General features: G+C 51.3%; 2 protein-coding genes across 2 annotated transcripts in view; both read left to right on the top strand.

The window, feature by feature from the left end:
* The window catches only part of LOC142260486 (E3 ubiquitin/ISG15 ligase TRIM25-like), a 46,889-nt gene extending 39,066 nt beyond the window's left edge, over positions 1 to 7,823 (top strand). Inside the window, exon 4 of the mRNA XM_075331955.1 lies at positions 7,744 to 7,823. Coding sequence (XP_075188070.1) covers positions 7,744 to 7,823 — 80 coding nt within the window. The remainder of the gene's footprint in view (positions 1 to 7,743) is intronic.
* A 4,108-nt stretch (positions 7,824 to 11,931) lies between these two features.
* On the top strand, positions 11,932 to 14,946 carry LOC142260482 (E3 ubiquitin/ISG15 ligase TRIM25-like). The gene has a single exon (XM_075331954.1). The coding sequence runs from the start codon at positions 11,941 to 11,943 to the stop codon at positions 13,540 to 13,542; it is 1,602 nt and encodes a 533-aa protein (XP_075188069.1). The 5' UTR covers positions 11,932 to 11,940; the 3' UTR covers positions 13,543 to 14,946.
* The last annotated feature ends 208 nt before the right edge of the window (positions 14,947 to 15,154 follow it).

Below are 15,154 nucleotides of genomic sequence, written 5' to 3'. Positions count from 1 at the left end.
GGGACCTGGATTTGCCCAGGTTGATAACCCTACTTCGGCCATTTTCCAGTGTTCTTTTCGCTGGGGGCACGTGTAGGAAACATCTGTGGGAAGGATCCTAGAAACCTGGGTACAGCGCCCCCCTGTGGCCAGACGCAACAAGGTAACTGCTGGAACTGTGTATGCCTGTTTGTAACCCATGCTTTGATTGTAACTGTACTCTGACATATGTATATTCTGTAGATTCCCTATTGTATATATTGTAGTTTCTAGTGTGCTTTAGGCTGATTAAATTATATAATTAATCTTGGGCTGTTCTGTTATCTCGATCTTGAATCCCACGTCTGTGTGTTCGGCTAATAGTTACCGTGAAGCGGTTGGTGGCAGCGAGTTGTGCCAAGGATTATTGTGGGGAGGCCAGTGAGATTCGGGGAGATTTTATATATTCCGCCCGCGGAGGTCGGGGGAATATATACCCTACTCTCACCGGGGACCCTTCAATAATCGGCATAAGTAGTATAGCGGCCTCCTTGCTTATTGTCGGGCAATTCCATAATTGGCCTGACTATAAGAGGGGCGCTAGAGAGCGCGTCACGTGCTCTGTCTGTCGGTCGGGAGGTATAAAGGAGGGGTGACCCCCACTTGTTACCCCCCGATTGTGACGTACTGGTAGCCAGCGCGGGGGATTTCTGAGTGACCCCCCCGGTGGTTTGTGACATATTGGTGGCATAGCGGTGGGATCGAGATAATAGTGTGTGTGAGTGTGAGACCCATACTCCCAGACACTAAAGACTGCCTGCAGCAGCTGTGGCTGCTGGGGTCTTCAGACTAGCTCAACACTAGAGTGTCAGAGTGCAGATACTGTAAGGTGTGTGGAGGCATCAGGTGTCAGTTCTGTGTCAGTGACCAAAAGTCTGCAAGAATGGCTGATGGCACCAGGAGCAGAGCTATGCAACTGGCCAATGCTAAGGCAGGAGCCGAAGAGAGGGAGGACGGTGCTGTGGACAGCAATGAGGAGGTTGCCCACGAGTCCTCCAGGAGCTCGACGCCAGAAAACCGTTCTGCCGAGGACATTGCGCAACCTGGCACTGCTGGACAAGATGAGGAGGAGCTCACCCAAGGTTCCTCAACGAGCCAGATGCCAGCCCTCCGCTCTGAAAGGGACAGTGAATCGCCTAGCTCTGCAGCGTGCCGCAGATCACCACGTGCCATTCCACCGAGCCTGGGAGGCTCGGATAGCCTTCTTCAAATGGCTATGGCCCTTCTCCAGGCTGGAGACCAGAAGGGCTACAAGGAACTCCTGGCAGAGCGCAGGGCAGAGCGGCAGGCAGCGCGTGACGCTGAGGCTGCGGAGCGGCACGCAGAGCGTGAGGCTGCGGAGCGAGAGCGGCAGGCAGCGCGTGAAGAGCGAGAGCGACAGGCAGACCGTGACTACCAGCTGCAGCTAGCTCAGCTCCGGCCCTCATCAGCCACATGTGACCTTCGAGACACCAAACTTCCAAAGGTCCGTGTTGAGGACTTCCCAGTGCTGGAGAAGGATGGAGACTTGGACTCTTTCTTGACTGCTTTTGAACGGACTTGCTTGCAGCACCATCTGGACAAGGACCAGTGGGCCAAATACCTGACCCCCCGTTTAAGGGGTAAGGCCCTGGATATCCTTGGGGACTTGCCTGCTGAGGCAGATCAGGGCTACGACACCATCAAGCGGGCCCTGATCCAACAGTACAACCTCACTCCAGAGTCCTACCGCAAGAAGTTCCGGAGCCTACAGAAGGGACCAAAGGACTCCTGGGCTGACCACAGGCGGGCACTTGCCCGAGCTGCCGACCACTGGACCCAAGGCCTGCAGCTTTCCACCGGACCGGAGATCCTGGACTTGTTCATCACGGAGCAACTCTTGTGGAACTGCCCTGAGGATCTCCGCCAGTTCATCCGAGACCAGAAGCCAAAGGGGTCCACGGCTACAGCTGCCCTTGCCGATGACTACACCAACAACCGGGCCCCTGAGGCCAGGAGAGCGGCCACCAGCAGCACCTGGAGAGGGGGTAAGATGAATTCTGCGACTGCCCCACCTGCCCCTAGACTGCAGGGGGTGTCCCCCTCAACTCCCCTCTCCAGGCCCGTGGCGGAACCAAGACGGTGCCACCAGTGCAACCTACCTGGACACTTCAAGGCCATGTGCCCTCAGCGTCCCAAGGCCCCGGCTCCGTCCCCGTCCCAAGGGCCGCCCAAGGTGTATTGTGTGGGTGGGGGTGGTGGTAGGTCCCTGGACAGCTTCCAACCTGTCACCGTCGGCCGGTCTGTGACCATAGGACTGCGAGACAGCGCCTCGGAGGTGACTCTGGTGCGGCCTGAGATGGTGTCCCCCCAAGACTTGATCCCTGGAAAAACCCTCGCTGTCTCCGGGATTGGAGGCACTGACCCGGCGCTGCCTGTTGCTGACATTTATGTGGACTGGGGCGCAGGGCGGGGGGTGAGGGAGGTGGGGGTAACTGATCGGATCCCTGCAAACGTGCTACTTGGGACAGATTTGGGGCAGATAACCTCCCAGTTTGGGCCCCCCCCAAGGGCTGAACCTTCAGCCAGTACTGACATGACTCCTGACAATGTTAATGTGTTATCTATGAATGATGTAAGGGAGGAGGGAGTGAACTCTGATATTTCTGCTTGCACAGACACCATAGACACACACGCAGCTGCAGCTGTGACAGGAGGGGAGGGGGTCAGAGAAAGGTGTGACAATGCCTCTACAAGTAACCAGCCTGTGAGCTGGGATCTGTTGCCCTCTGCAGGGATAAGCAGAGAGCAGGGTGCTGCAGGGGGAGGACCAGTGTGTGGGGTGGGGGGCTACCACAGCAAATGTGGGGTCCCCAGAGATTTCACAGCGGGGTTCTGTTGCTGCAGGAGGGGAACAGGCAGGTGAGATTGGGGCCGGTCCAGGAGCGGAAGTGCTCCCAGGTAAGATCTCGGTGCATGGTTCCCCCACAACCGGGGTGTCAGGAAGCCAGGTAGGTCTGCCTGAACCAGCGACTTGGTCAGGAACGGAGGAGGAGCAGGCACGACCCACGGTCGCAGCGGCTGTGGCCGCTGTCACCCGCAGTGGGAGGGCTGGAAGCCAAGGGGCCTCCCGGAGGTCCGATAGCTCTTCCCCTTCTGACCAAGTGGCAGCCGAGTCAGGTGGAGGCCAGGACACAGGTCCCGGGGTACTGACTGAAGATGTGACAGTCTCGTCGATTCTGGCCACATCTAGTCAGGGGTTTCAGGCAGCGTTAGAAGCTGACGACAGCCTGAAAGCTCTTAAGGAGCAGGCGGCACAGCCTCCCTCGGACTCGGACCCGGAGCGAGTGGTCTGGGACCAAGGACGGCTGTACCGGGCCACGGTCCAGCAGGGTTCACCGGAGGCGTGGCCCAGGGACCGACAGTTGGTGGTACCCTATCCGTTCCGGACGGAGTTGTTGCGGATCGCACATGAGATTCCGATGGCCGGACACCTAGGGATCGCTAAGACCAAGGCCAGGTTAAACCAGCATTTCTACTGGCCAAAGATGGGGGCCGATGTGGCTGCCTACTGCCGTTCGTGTGAAACCTGTCAGAGAGTGGGGAAGGCGGGGCCACGCCCCAAAGCCCCACTGGTATCTCTGCCCATCATCGATGAGCCTTTCAGGAGGGTGGCTGTGGATCTGGTCGGCCCGCTGGCCATCCCCAGCAGCTCCGGGAAACGCTTCATACTGACGGTAGTGGACTATGCCACCCGGTACCCAGAAGCAGTGGCCTTGTCGTCCATTCGGGCTGACAAGGTGGCCACCGCATTGCTGGAGATTTTCTCCCGAGTGGGTTTTCCCCAGGAAATGCTCACTGACCGGGGGACCCAATTCATGTCCCAGCTGATGGAGGCCCTCTGTAAGCAAGTCCAGGTGCGACATCTGGTGGCCAGCCCGTACCATCCACAGACTAATGGCCTGTGCGAGCGGTTCAATGGCACCTTAAAGCAGATGCTTAAGATGTTGGTCGACTCCCATGGGCGTGACTGGGAGCGGTATCTCCCACACCTGTTATTTGCTTACCGGGAGGTTCCACAGGCCTCAACAGGATTCTCACCGTTTGAGCTCCTGTACGGGCGACGTGTGCGGGGCCCCCTGGCTCTGGTGAAAGAGGCTTGGGAAGGGGATTTGGCCACCCCTGGAGTGTCGGTTATCGAGTATGTCATGCGCTTCCGGGACAGAATGCAGGCCTTGACGCAACTGGTACACGACAATATGGCTCAAGCCCAGGCCGATCAGAAGCGTTGGTACGACCAGAACGCTTGTGAGAGGACCTACCAAGTGGGTCAAAAGGTGTGGGTACTGGTCCCCGTACCACAGGACAAGCTTCAGGCAGCCTGGGAAGGCCCATACCTCGTGTACCAGCAGCTCAACCCTGTGACGTACCTGGTCACCCTGGACCCTGCCCGTGGAAGGCGGAAGCCCTTCCATGTGAACATGATGAAGGCACATCATGAGCGGGAGGCATGTGCGCTCCCCGTGTGCAACCTGCCCGAGGAGGGAGAAGCGGAAACCCTCTTGGATATGCTAGCCCAGGTTAGGGCAGGCGGATCCATTGAGGATGTGGAGGTTGGCCACCAGCTCTTGGAGGACCAACGGTCCCAGCTGTGGGCCACCCTACACCCCTTCCGGGGGTTGTTTACCAACCAGCCCGGAAGGACTGACTTGGCTGTCCATCACGTGGACACTGGGGATCATCCCCCGATCCGGCGTTCAGCATATCGGGTCTCCCTGGAGGTGCAGCAACACATGCGCCAGGAGATTGACGAGATGCTGAAGCTGGGGGTGATCCAGGCATCCAACAGCGCTTGGGCCTCGCCTGTAGTCCTCGTCCCTAAGAAGGACCGAACCACTCGGTTCTGCGTGGACTACAGGGGGCTCAATGCTGTCACGGTCGCCGATGCGTACCCAATGCCACGCATCGATGACCTGCTCGATCAGTTGGCCGGGGCTCAGTACCTGACCATCATGGATCTGAGCCGGGGATATTGGCAGATCCCCCTGACTCGCAAGGCCAGGGAACGCTCTGCCTTTATTACCCCATTTGGACTATACGAGTCCACGGTGATGCCATTCGGGATGAGGAATGCCCCTGCCACTTTCCAGCGGATGGTCAACACCCTGCTCAAGGGACTTGAAGGGTACGCGGCCGCGTACCTAGATGACATTGCCGTCTTCAGTCCCACCTGGGAGGACCACCTAGAGCATCTAGCACAGGTGCTCAGGCGGATCCACCGGGCAGGTTTGACCATCAAGCCGGGAAAGTGTCAGCTGGCCATGAGCGAGGTCCAGTACCTCGGTCACCGGGTAGGCGGGAGAACACTGAAGCCCGAGCCTGAGAAAGTGGAGGCCATCGCATCCTGGCCCACCCCCAGGACCAAGAAGCAGGTGATGTCCTTCTTGGGGACCGCTGGGTACTATAGGAGGTTTGTTCCATGCTATAGTAGCCTGGCAAAGCCCTTGACGGACCTCACCAAGAAGAAGCTGCCCTCTGCAGTCGATTGGACAATGGACTGCGAGACAGCCTTCCGGGCCCTAAAGGACGCCCTGTCCAGCCCGCCCGTGCTACAGGCAGCCGACTTCACGCGGCCGTTTGTAGTACAGACCGACGCCAGTGACTTCGGCCTCGGTGCGGTGCTCAGCCAGGTGGACTCTGCGAGCCAAGAGCACCCAGTCTTGTACCTGAGCCGGAAGCTGTTACCGAGGGAAGTGGCCTATTCCACAATGGAGAAGGAGTGCCTGGCCATAGTGTGGGCCCTGCAGCGTCTGCAACCCTATCTATACGGGCGCCACTTCATCGTGGAGACGGACCACAATCCCCTCAGCTGGTTGCACACCGTCTCTGGGACGAATGGGCGATTGTTGCGATGGAGCCTTGCGCTCCAGCAATACAACTTCACCATTCGCCACAAAAGGGGCCGTGACCACGGTAACGCAGACGGGCTGTCCCGACAAGGAGAGGTCGCGGACGGGCGCACGGGGGAACACCGGAGTGTGCTGCCCCCTAGCGCCCTCAAAAGGGGGGAGGTGTGAGGTAAATCCGGAGATATGACGATAAATCATGATATTCAAGTATGTCAGGAAGCCCTCTCCTGGTGTCACCCCCCCTTTCCTTCACACAACTGGTTTAGCAACAAATCCCATGGCCATCTCCTGTGATATGGAGATGAGGTGGTGTGGGAACAATGGACACAGGATGACTCCCTGCCGTCACCCTGTAACAAGAGTTGTATCTCATTAGCAAGGCTATGGAACTAGCTAGACAGAACGACTCCAGTAAAAAATGGTTCATATCTCGCAAGCCATATTTCCGATAAATACGGCAACCATAAAAATGGTGTCTCCGCATGCGGACGATGCTGGCACACCCTTTTTATGGGAGCGGGAGCTTGGGAAATACCCCAGGCGTGATATCAGCCAATGTGGAACTAGTAGACAAGTCACGAGTCCTCTCATTCTGTAGCTAAATTCATAGCTGTCACAATGAGAGCGTTGGCGTCCGCCTACGACGCTCCCAGGCAAAGTTATGGCCATATTCCATGTTGTGGATTTTGTCCATAACTCCAGCCAGGGGTGGAGCAGTGCTCCCTCTGAGGTCACTAAGGTAGGAGGGGACCTGGATTTGCCCAGGTTGATAACCCTACTTCGGCCATTTTCCAGTGTTCTTTTCGCTGGGGGCACGTGTAGGAAACATCTGTGGGAAGGATCCTAGAAACCTGGGTACAGCGCCCCCCTGTGGCCAGACGCAACAAGGTAACTGCTGGAACTGTGTATGCCTGTTTGTAACCCATGCTTTGATTGTAACTGTACTCTGACATATGTATATTCTGTAGATTCCCTATTGTATATATTGTAGTTTCTAGTGTGCTTTAGGCTGATTAAATTATATAATTAATCTTGGGCTGTTCTGTTATCTCGATCTTGAATCCCACGTCTGTGTGTTCGGCTAATAGTTACCGTGAAGCGGTTGGTGGCAGCGAGTTGTGCCAAGGATTATTGTGGGGAGGCCAGTGAGATTCGGGGAGATTTTATATATTCCGCCCGCGGAGGTCGGGGGAATATATACCCTACTCTCACCGGGGACCCTTCAATAATCGGCATAAGTAGTATAGCGGCCTCCTTGCTTATTGTCGGGCAATTCCATAATTGGCCTGACTATAAGAGGGGCGCTAGAGAGCGCGTCACGTGCTCTGTCTGTCGGTCGGGAGGTATAAAGGAGGGGTGACCCCCACTTGTTACCCCCCGATTGTGACGTACTGGTAGCCAGCGCGGGGGATTTCTGAGTGACCCCCCCGGTGGTTTGTGACACCTAGTTAATATCTATTCTGCAGTGATCTAACAGGTACCAAGTTGTAATCTCAGCTGCAGCCACTGCCTTCTCCTCACTCCTCCCTATGCCTGCTATAGCTCATACTTATGCTGACCATGTTGAAGGAGCTCAGCTCTGCATAGCTTTGGTGTTTTTTCTATTGCAGCTGTGAAGGTTCCTACTGAAAAAAACAAGGAGTCCTTTTGTTCTTTCTTTCCCCACCCATTTGTCTCACCTTCCAGCAGCACAGATAGCTGTCATGCATATTTCCTACAACTCTCCTCCATCATTCCTCATGTGACTGTCACCAGCTGATATACTCTAAAGTTCTTTGTGATATACAACTTAATCTGGTGAGCACAGATACATAGTTGTAATATGGTATCACCCTATTGTGCTTTTCTTGCTTCTTAGGGTACCGTCACACTAAGCGACGCGACCAGCGTTCCGACTTTGCCGTGATCGCTGGAGTGTCTCTAAATGGTCACTGGTGAGGTGTCAATCAGGTAAATCTCCACAGCGGTCAGAGATCAGCCACTAGCGACCCGTGTAACGACGCTCTGCTTGGTAGCCAGGGTACACATCGGGTTACTAAGCAAAGCGCTTTGCTTAGTTACCTGATGTGTACCATGGTTACTAGCGTCCGCAGCTGCCAGGCGCCGGCTCCCTGCACGTGTAGTCAGGGTACACATCGGGTTACTAAGCAAAGCGCTTTGCTTAGTTACCCGATGTGTACCATGGTTACCAGCGTCCGCAGCTGCCAGGCGCCAGCTCCCTGCACACATAGCCAGGGTACACATCGGGTTACTAAGCAAAGTGCTTTCCTTAGTTACCCGATGTGTACCATGGTTACTAGCGTACCGCAGGCTGCCAGACGCAAGCTCCCTGCTCATTCATATCGTTGGTCTCCTGCCGTCAAACACGCCTATGCGTGCTGCACAGCGGGAGATCAACGAGCAAAAAATGAACCAGAACAGTGTGTAACGATCAGCGATTTCACAGCAGGGGCCAGGTCGCTGCTTAGTGTCACACACAGCGAGATCGCTGATAAGGTCACTGGTACGTCACAAAACCTGTGACTCAGCAGCGATTTCGCTATGTGAGAAGTACCCCTTAGTTCTCTCTGTGCACACCACTGATTGGCAGCTTTCTGCTTATGTACGTTGTAGACTGAATGCTGCTAATCAGTGGTCTGGGTGGGGTTATACAGAGCTCAGCATTCAGATAACTTGTAGCTGTGCAACACAGAAAACAGTTGTTTTTTAAAAAAAAAATAAAAAAAAAAATAAAGGACCCAGTAAAGTAAGTGACAACTCTGAAATCAGGGTTTCTGCCCCTAATCACAGTATTCTCACAAGGATTCCCATTAAGGAGTTAAATGAATGGGTGTAAGTCCAGGGCCGGACTGGGACTGAAAATCAGCCCTGGCATTTGGGAGCAGACAGGCCCACCTACTATGAAGTGAATGTGAAGTAGATTTGTTTGCGGATTGCTTGAGGTCTATAGCATAATTAAAGCGTCCAAACTGCTGTAAAGCCAGAATTACACTATATGTAATTGAAGTCGCCCTACAGAAAATTTAGAATGTTCTTAAAGGGACGCTGTCAAGAGGCAGGACAATATTTGTAATAAAAACCTCAATGGTCTTTATTACATGCTGTCACAAAACAATTGCAGCTATGCTGCCCCCCTCCCTACACACATACTTACTTGCCTAGATGGGGGTCTTTATTACAATTGTGACCACAACCAGTGAAATAGATCTGGCAACATTAATCCACCAAACTCATCATAGGACAAAAAAGGAGTACAATGAGCACTAACTGGTCACATGGAGAAAGTGGAGCTAAACCTTCAAATAGACGACATACGTAGGAGAGCAGAGTGTAGAAGAAATAGGTGGCCTTCACCCCGATCCATGAAAGTCCTTTATTTTGTTTGCTTATAAATCATGGATGCAGGAGGACGAAGCAGCGCGGCCGCATCCTCCTGCATCTATGGTTTTTAAGCAAACAAAATAAAGGACTTTTATGGATCGGGGTGAGGGCCACCTATTTCTTCTACACTCGGCTCTCTTTTATTACAATTACGGCCCTATCTGATGTTAGAGCAATGGCACCTTCAGCTCTTTACAACTCTTGGGCTGGCCGAAAACGGTGTCACTGTTCCTACCCTGGGCATGCACAGTAAATCAATGAAACTGGTGAACCTCCCAGGAGCCACTGGCTTACAGTCATAGGGGTATGGACCGAGCGATAAGTCATTTTATTTTACCTTGACATTATCATATATTTATTTACTTTAAGGCAGGGGTCTCAAACTCGGCTGGATGTATGGGCCGCACAGAGGAAAAAAATAAATTGGGGGGCCGCATTCTTTGCAGGACAAAGTGACATTTTTATTGGTACCATATATAATATATTTTATTGTTTTTTACACACCTTGGGATCACTGATTTTGAACTTTTCACTTGTTCATTATAGAAAACGCGCACATTCTTTGTTTAAATATAAACATTTTTTTTTATATATTTTATTCCATTCTTGTAACTAAGTCTTACAATTAGCACTATATAGAAATTTTGACCAACATCTTTTAGTAATGTTCCCCATATTGTTGTAACGTGCCCATCCTTATCCCCTTGTAGTATTGTGCCCCATCCCACAATAATGTGCCCATCCTTGTCCCCTTGTAGTATTGTGCCCCATCCTAGTCCCCATCCCACAGTAATGTGCCCATCCTTGTCCCCTTGTAGTATTGTGCCCCATCCTAGTCCCCATCCCACAGTAATGTGCCCATCCTTGTCCCCTTGTAGTATTGTGCCCCATCCTAGTCCCCATCCCACAGTAATGTGCCCATCCTTGTCCCCTTGTAGTATTGTGCCCCATCCTAGTCCCCATCCCACAGTAATGTGCCCATCCTAGTCCCCATCCCACAGTAATGTGCTCATCCTTGTCCCCTTGTAGTATTGCACCCCATCCTAGTCCCCATCTCACAGTAATGTGCTCATCCTTGTCCCCATCCTAAAGTAATGTTCCCCATCCTTGTCCCCATTTTGTAGTAATGTGTTCATCCTTGTCCCCATCCTATAGTAATGTCCCCAATCTATAGTAATGTGTCCATCCTTGTCCCCCATCTTATAGTAATGTTCCCCATCCTTGTCCCCTTGTAGCAATGTCCCCATCCTATAGCAATGCCCCCATTCTATAGTAATGTGTCCATCCTTTAGTAATGTGCCAACCTTGTCCCCACCCTATAGTAATGTCCCCAGCATTATCCCTATTCTATAGTAATGTTTCCCATCCTTGTCCCCTTGTAGTAATGTCCCTATCCTACAGTAATGTGCCCACCTTGTCCCCATCCTGTAGTAATGTCCCCATCCTATAGTATAGTGCCCATCCTAGTCCCCATCCTATAGTACTGTGCCCAGCCTTGCCCCATCCTATAGTACTGTGCCCACCTTGTCCCCATCCTATAGTAATGTCCCCAGCCTTGCCCCATTCTATAGCAATGTGCCCATCCTAGTCCCCATTCTATAGTACTGTGCCCAGCCTTGCCCCATCCTATAGTAATGTGCCCACCTTGTCCCTATCCTATAGTAATGTGCCCATCCTAGTCCCTATCCTATAGTAATGTCCCCATACTATAGTAATAATGTCCCCATCCAATAGTATTGTGCCCATCCTTGTAATGTCCCAATCCTATAGTAATGTCCCCAGCCTTATCCCCATCTCATAGTAATGTGCGCACTTTGTCCCCATCCTATAGTAATAATAGATCAGCAGCTCTCCTCACCTTCCACAGAGTCACAGACGCCGGAGTGAAGCTGAGGGGAGTGGTCTGCGGCCCCAGATCCACAGTGATTGGAGAGATCGGTCACAAGGCCGGTCTATCCAATCAGAGCTGGGGGCGGGTGAAACACAGGTCACCCAGCTCCAGCCAATGATCAGGGCTACAGCTGCACTGATCTTGGATGGATTTCAATGTTTCAGCGATTTTCAATGGCTGAAACATTAGTGGCTGTAATTGGCTGAGCGGCGTTTGTCAGCCAATCACAGCCTCAGTAGGTCCAGGGAGGAGACACCACCCCTCCTGAGGTCCCCTCCTCCTCGAATCTAAGGTATTTGCAGCGATCGCAGCCTCCGGGGCTGCGATTTCGCCATGACTGACGTACTGGGTACGGCATGGGTGGGGGCCGCTCACCGGACCCCGCCGCTATAGTGGTGGCCGGCGGGTGGCGGCAGCCACAAAATAATTTTAAACAGCAGGCAGTGCGGGAGAGGCGGGGGGCGGCCCCCCCACCCCTCCACCGGCCAGCCCACCGGGAGAAGTCCCGCCCCTCCCGCCTGTCAGTCCGGGCCTGGGTGTAACTACAACATTGCTAAGTATTATTAGACACACTCAGTTTCGTTTCTTCCTTCTTCCGTCAGCCATAAAAAAAAGCCCTAGTATGGCTGTATCAATCGAAAAATAGAAAACTTTGGCTTTTAGAATGCAGAGATGAAAAATAAATGCTGCAGCTTTAAGGGGTTAAGAAAATGGGTGTAACTACAGTTTTCCTGTTCCGGAATCATCCACTTTCAGTTTCGCTTCTTCTGTCTTTCGTCAGCCATGGCGTCTGCTGATCTGAATGACGAGCTGCTCTGCTCCATCTGTTTATCTATTTTTAAGGATCCTGTAACACTGAGATGTGGACACAACTTCTGCCGGGTCTGTATTGATCGTGTGCTGGATACACAGGACGGGTCTGGAGTTTACTCCTGTCCTGAATGCAGAGAAGAGTTTCAGGAGCGGCCGGCGCTGATGAGGAACATAAATCTTCATAATGTCACAGAACGTTTCATGATTACTCAGCAAGAACAAAAGATCACTGGGATCTACTGCACTTACTGTGTGGACTCTCTTGTACCTGCTGTTAGATCCTGTCTACACTGTGAGGCTTCTCTGTGTGAGAAACACCTGAGGACTCACAGCAAATCACCAGAACACGTCTTATCTGATCCCAGCACTTCTCTGGAAAAAAGGAAATGTTCTGTCCATAAGAAGATCCTGGAATATTACTGCACTGAGGACGCTGCTTGTATCTGTGTGTCCTGCAGTTTGATTGGGAAACATAAAGGACATAAAATGGAGTCACTGGATGAGGCCTCAGAGAACAAGAAGAAGAAACTGAGAAATGTTCTCCAGAAACTGACCACAAAGAGAGAGAAGACTGAGGAAAGAGTTCGGAGTCTGAAGGAACGAAGGAGAAAAGCTCAAGAGAAAGCAGCTGGAGAAGCCGAGAGAGTCACTGCCCTGTGTACAGACATCAGGAGACGGGTGGACGACCTGGAGAAGAAGGTCCTGAGTGAGATCTCCAGGCAGGAAAAGGAAGAGTCACTGTCACTGTCTGCTCTGATCCATCAGCTGGAGATAAAGAAGGACGAGCTGTCCAGGAAGATGAGGCACATTGAGGAGCTGTGTAACATGACTGATCCACTGAGCGTCTTACAGGAACCAGACACCGGGGACTTGTGTGATCCTGAGGAGGAGGGAGGTGATGAGGACACAGGGGGACATGATAAACAGCTCCATGATGGAGATGACCTGGATGTGGCTGTGATCTCACACACATTACACACATTATGTGAGGTAATAACAGGTATAAGGAGGGGGATCTATGTGCAGGATCCTGCAGACATATTACTGGATGTAAACACAGCTGGTAATGATCTCCTTATATCAGACGACCTGAGAACTGCGACTTGGACACAAAATAACCAGAATCGTCCAGAAACAGCAGAGAGATTCCAGTATAATCAGGTGATGAGCAGGAGGGGATTTACCTCAGGACGACATTACTGGGATGTGGAGGGCAGTAGATCAGGGGGGTGGAGTGTGGGGATGTGTTATCCCAGTATAGACAGGAGGGGAGAAGAGTCACTGATTGGAAATAATAACAAGTCCTGGAGTTTGAGGAGATATAATAATCAGTATTCAGTGATACATGACAGTATAGAGATCCAGTTACCGAACAAGATCTCCAGTGGTAGAGTCAGGATCTGTCTGGATTATGGGGCCGGGCAGCTGTCCTTTTATGAGCTGTGTGACCCCATCAGACACTTACACACCTTCACTGCCGCCTTCTCCGAGCCCCTTCATGCTGCCTTATGTGTGTTTTGGATGTATAATGACGGTCACTATATAGATAGCTGGGTGAAGATTAGAACATAACTGGAAAGAAACATCAGAAAAATCCCAATTTTTAAACTAACTTTCATTCTAAACATTTTTCTGATTTTTCTATGACATAAAATACATTTCCCTCTGGAGCCTCCTGAAATCTTCCTGTGTTTCCTGACACCACTGACCTTAAGGCCATGTGCCCATGGGAGCTTTTTGCTGCGGAGTTTGCCGCGGAAAACCTGCGGATTTTTCTGGATTTTCCAGATAAATCCGCAGGTTCTACCATGTACAGGCACTCCCCATGTTACCCTATGGGACATGGGGAGTGTCTGTGTCCACGCTGCGGAAAGTGCGGCTGCGGAATCTCCTGCGGAGATCCCTCAGCCGCACCTAACTGCATGTCAATTATTCATGCGGATTTACTTGCGGAGATCCCGGCCCTCCGCTATGGAGATAGAGGCCGGGACGTCTGCAGGTAAATCGCGTGAAAGTCCGCATGTTTGGAAACATGCGGCCGTACCTGCGAATATATCCGCAGGCACGAGCGCCCGTGGGCACATGGACTAACAATAGATTTTCCACAGAGATCACTTCTCAGCAGTCTCATTATCAACACAGGAAGGAAATGAAGTGTAAGGTAACACCTCTGGTATAAAGCTGGAGGAGGATAATGCAGGATCCTCCATTGACAATAACTGATGGACACAGCTCCCCCCTCCCCGCACAGGGATCTCTGCACAGGACACAGAGCATGCCCACAAGTCCTCTCCAGACGACGGTCTCCTCCATCCATGTGTCTGCCGTGGAGCAAATCTTTGAGTGACATTAACAGAAAATAGCAGCAGCTCAGACAATATGGCCGCCCCCATCATCATGTACAGAAGATAAATATAAAAAATTAAAATTAAATGTAAAAATCAATAAGAAAAAGAGAAAACAGATCATATGTAATAATAGCGTCTAATTATTATATAATGCAAATTTAGGATTATTCAGATTTAACCCTTTAAAGACACAGACAATTTAGATTTTTGCAGTTTAATTTTTTCCTCCCAATTTTCTAATTCTCATCACTTTCTTATCTTTCCGTCACCATAGACGTAGAGCTTGTGTGTTGTGAGACAATTTGCAGATTTTGTTGACATCATTAATTTTACCATATAAAGTTAGGAAAATCGGAAAAAAAAAATCATAATGCAGATTGTGCTGATTAATTTCAGATTTAAATATATATTTATTTATTTTTTCTATTTTTGAATTTTTTACATTTCTTTATAGACTTAGGAAAAGGAACTTAGGAAAAGGAGGGGGATTTGAATGTTTGTGTTTTTTTTCTTTTGCTAACATGTTAAGTTTCTTTTTTTAACGGCCTTGACCCTGCGATCGCTTGTTCTATATACAGCAATGCTCCATTAATGTTGTGTAGAATAAAAATCACAGTTTATGGCTGAACATCACAGAAAAATCAGCTTGACCGGTATGTGGAGTTTCCGTAGGTTCCCGGCCATCATGACAGCCCATCGACACCTCATGGTCATACTGCAGGGATGCTAATGGGCTCCGGAACTAACGTCAGAGCCAGATCTCGGGGCTTAAATGCCGCTGTTAGTGACTGACAGAAACATTTATCAAGTTCACAGTTTCATTGTTGATTGTCTGC

Source organism: Anomaloglossus baeobatrachus, unplaced genomic scaffold (assembly GCF_048569485.1).
Source record: "Anomaloglossus baeobatrachus isolate aAnoBae1 unplaced genomic scaffold, aAnoBae1.hap1 Scaffold_111, whole genome shotgun sequence".
In the NCBI taxonomy this organism is placed as follows: domain Eukaryota; kingdom Metazoa; phylum Chordata; class Amphibia; order Anura; family Aromobatidae; genus Anomaloglossus; species Anomaloglossus baeobatrachus.
The sequence above is the reverse complement of the archived record's forward strand: the minus strand, read 5'-3'. Positions and strand labels throughout refer to the sequence as shown.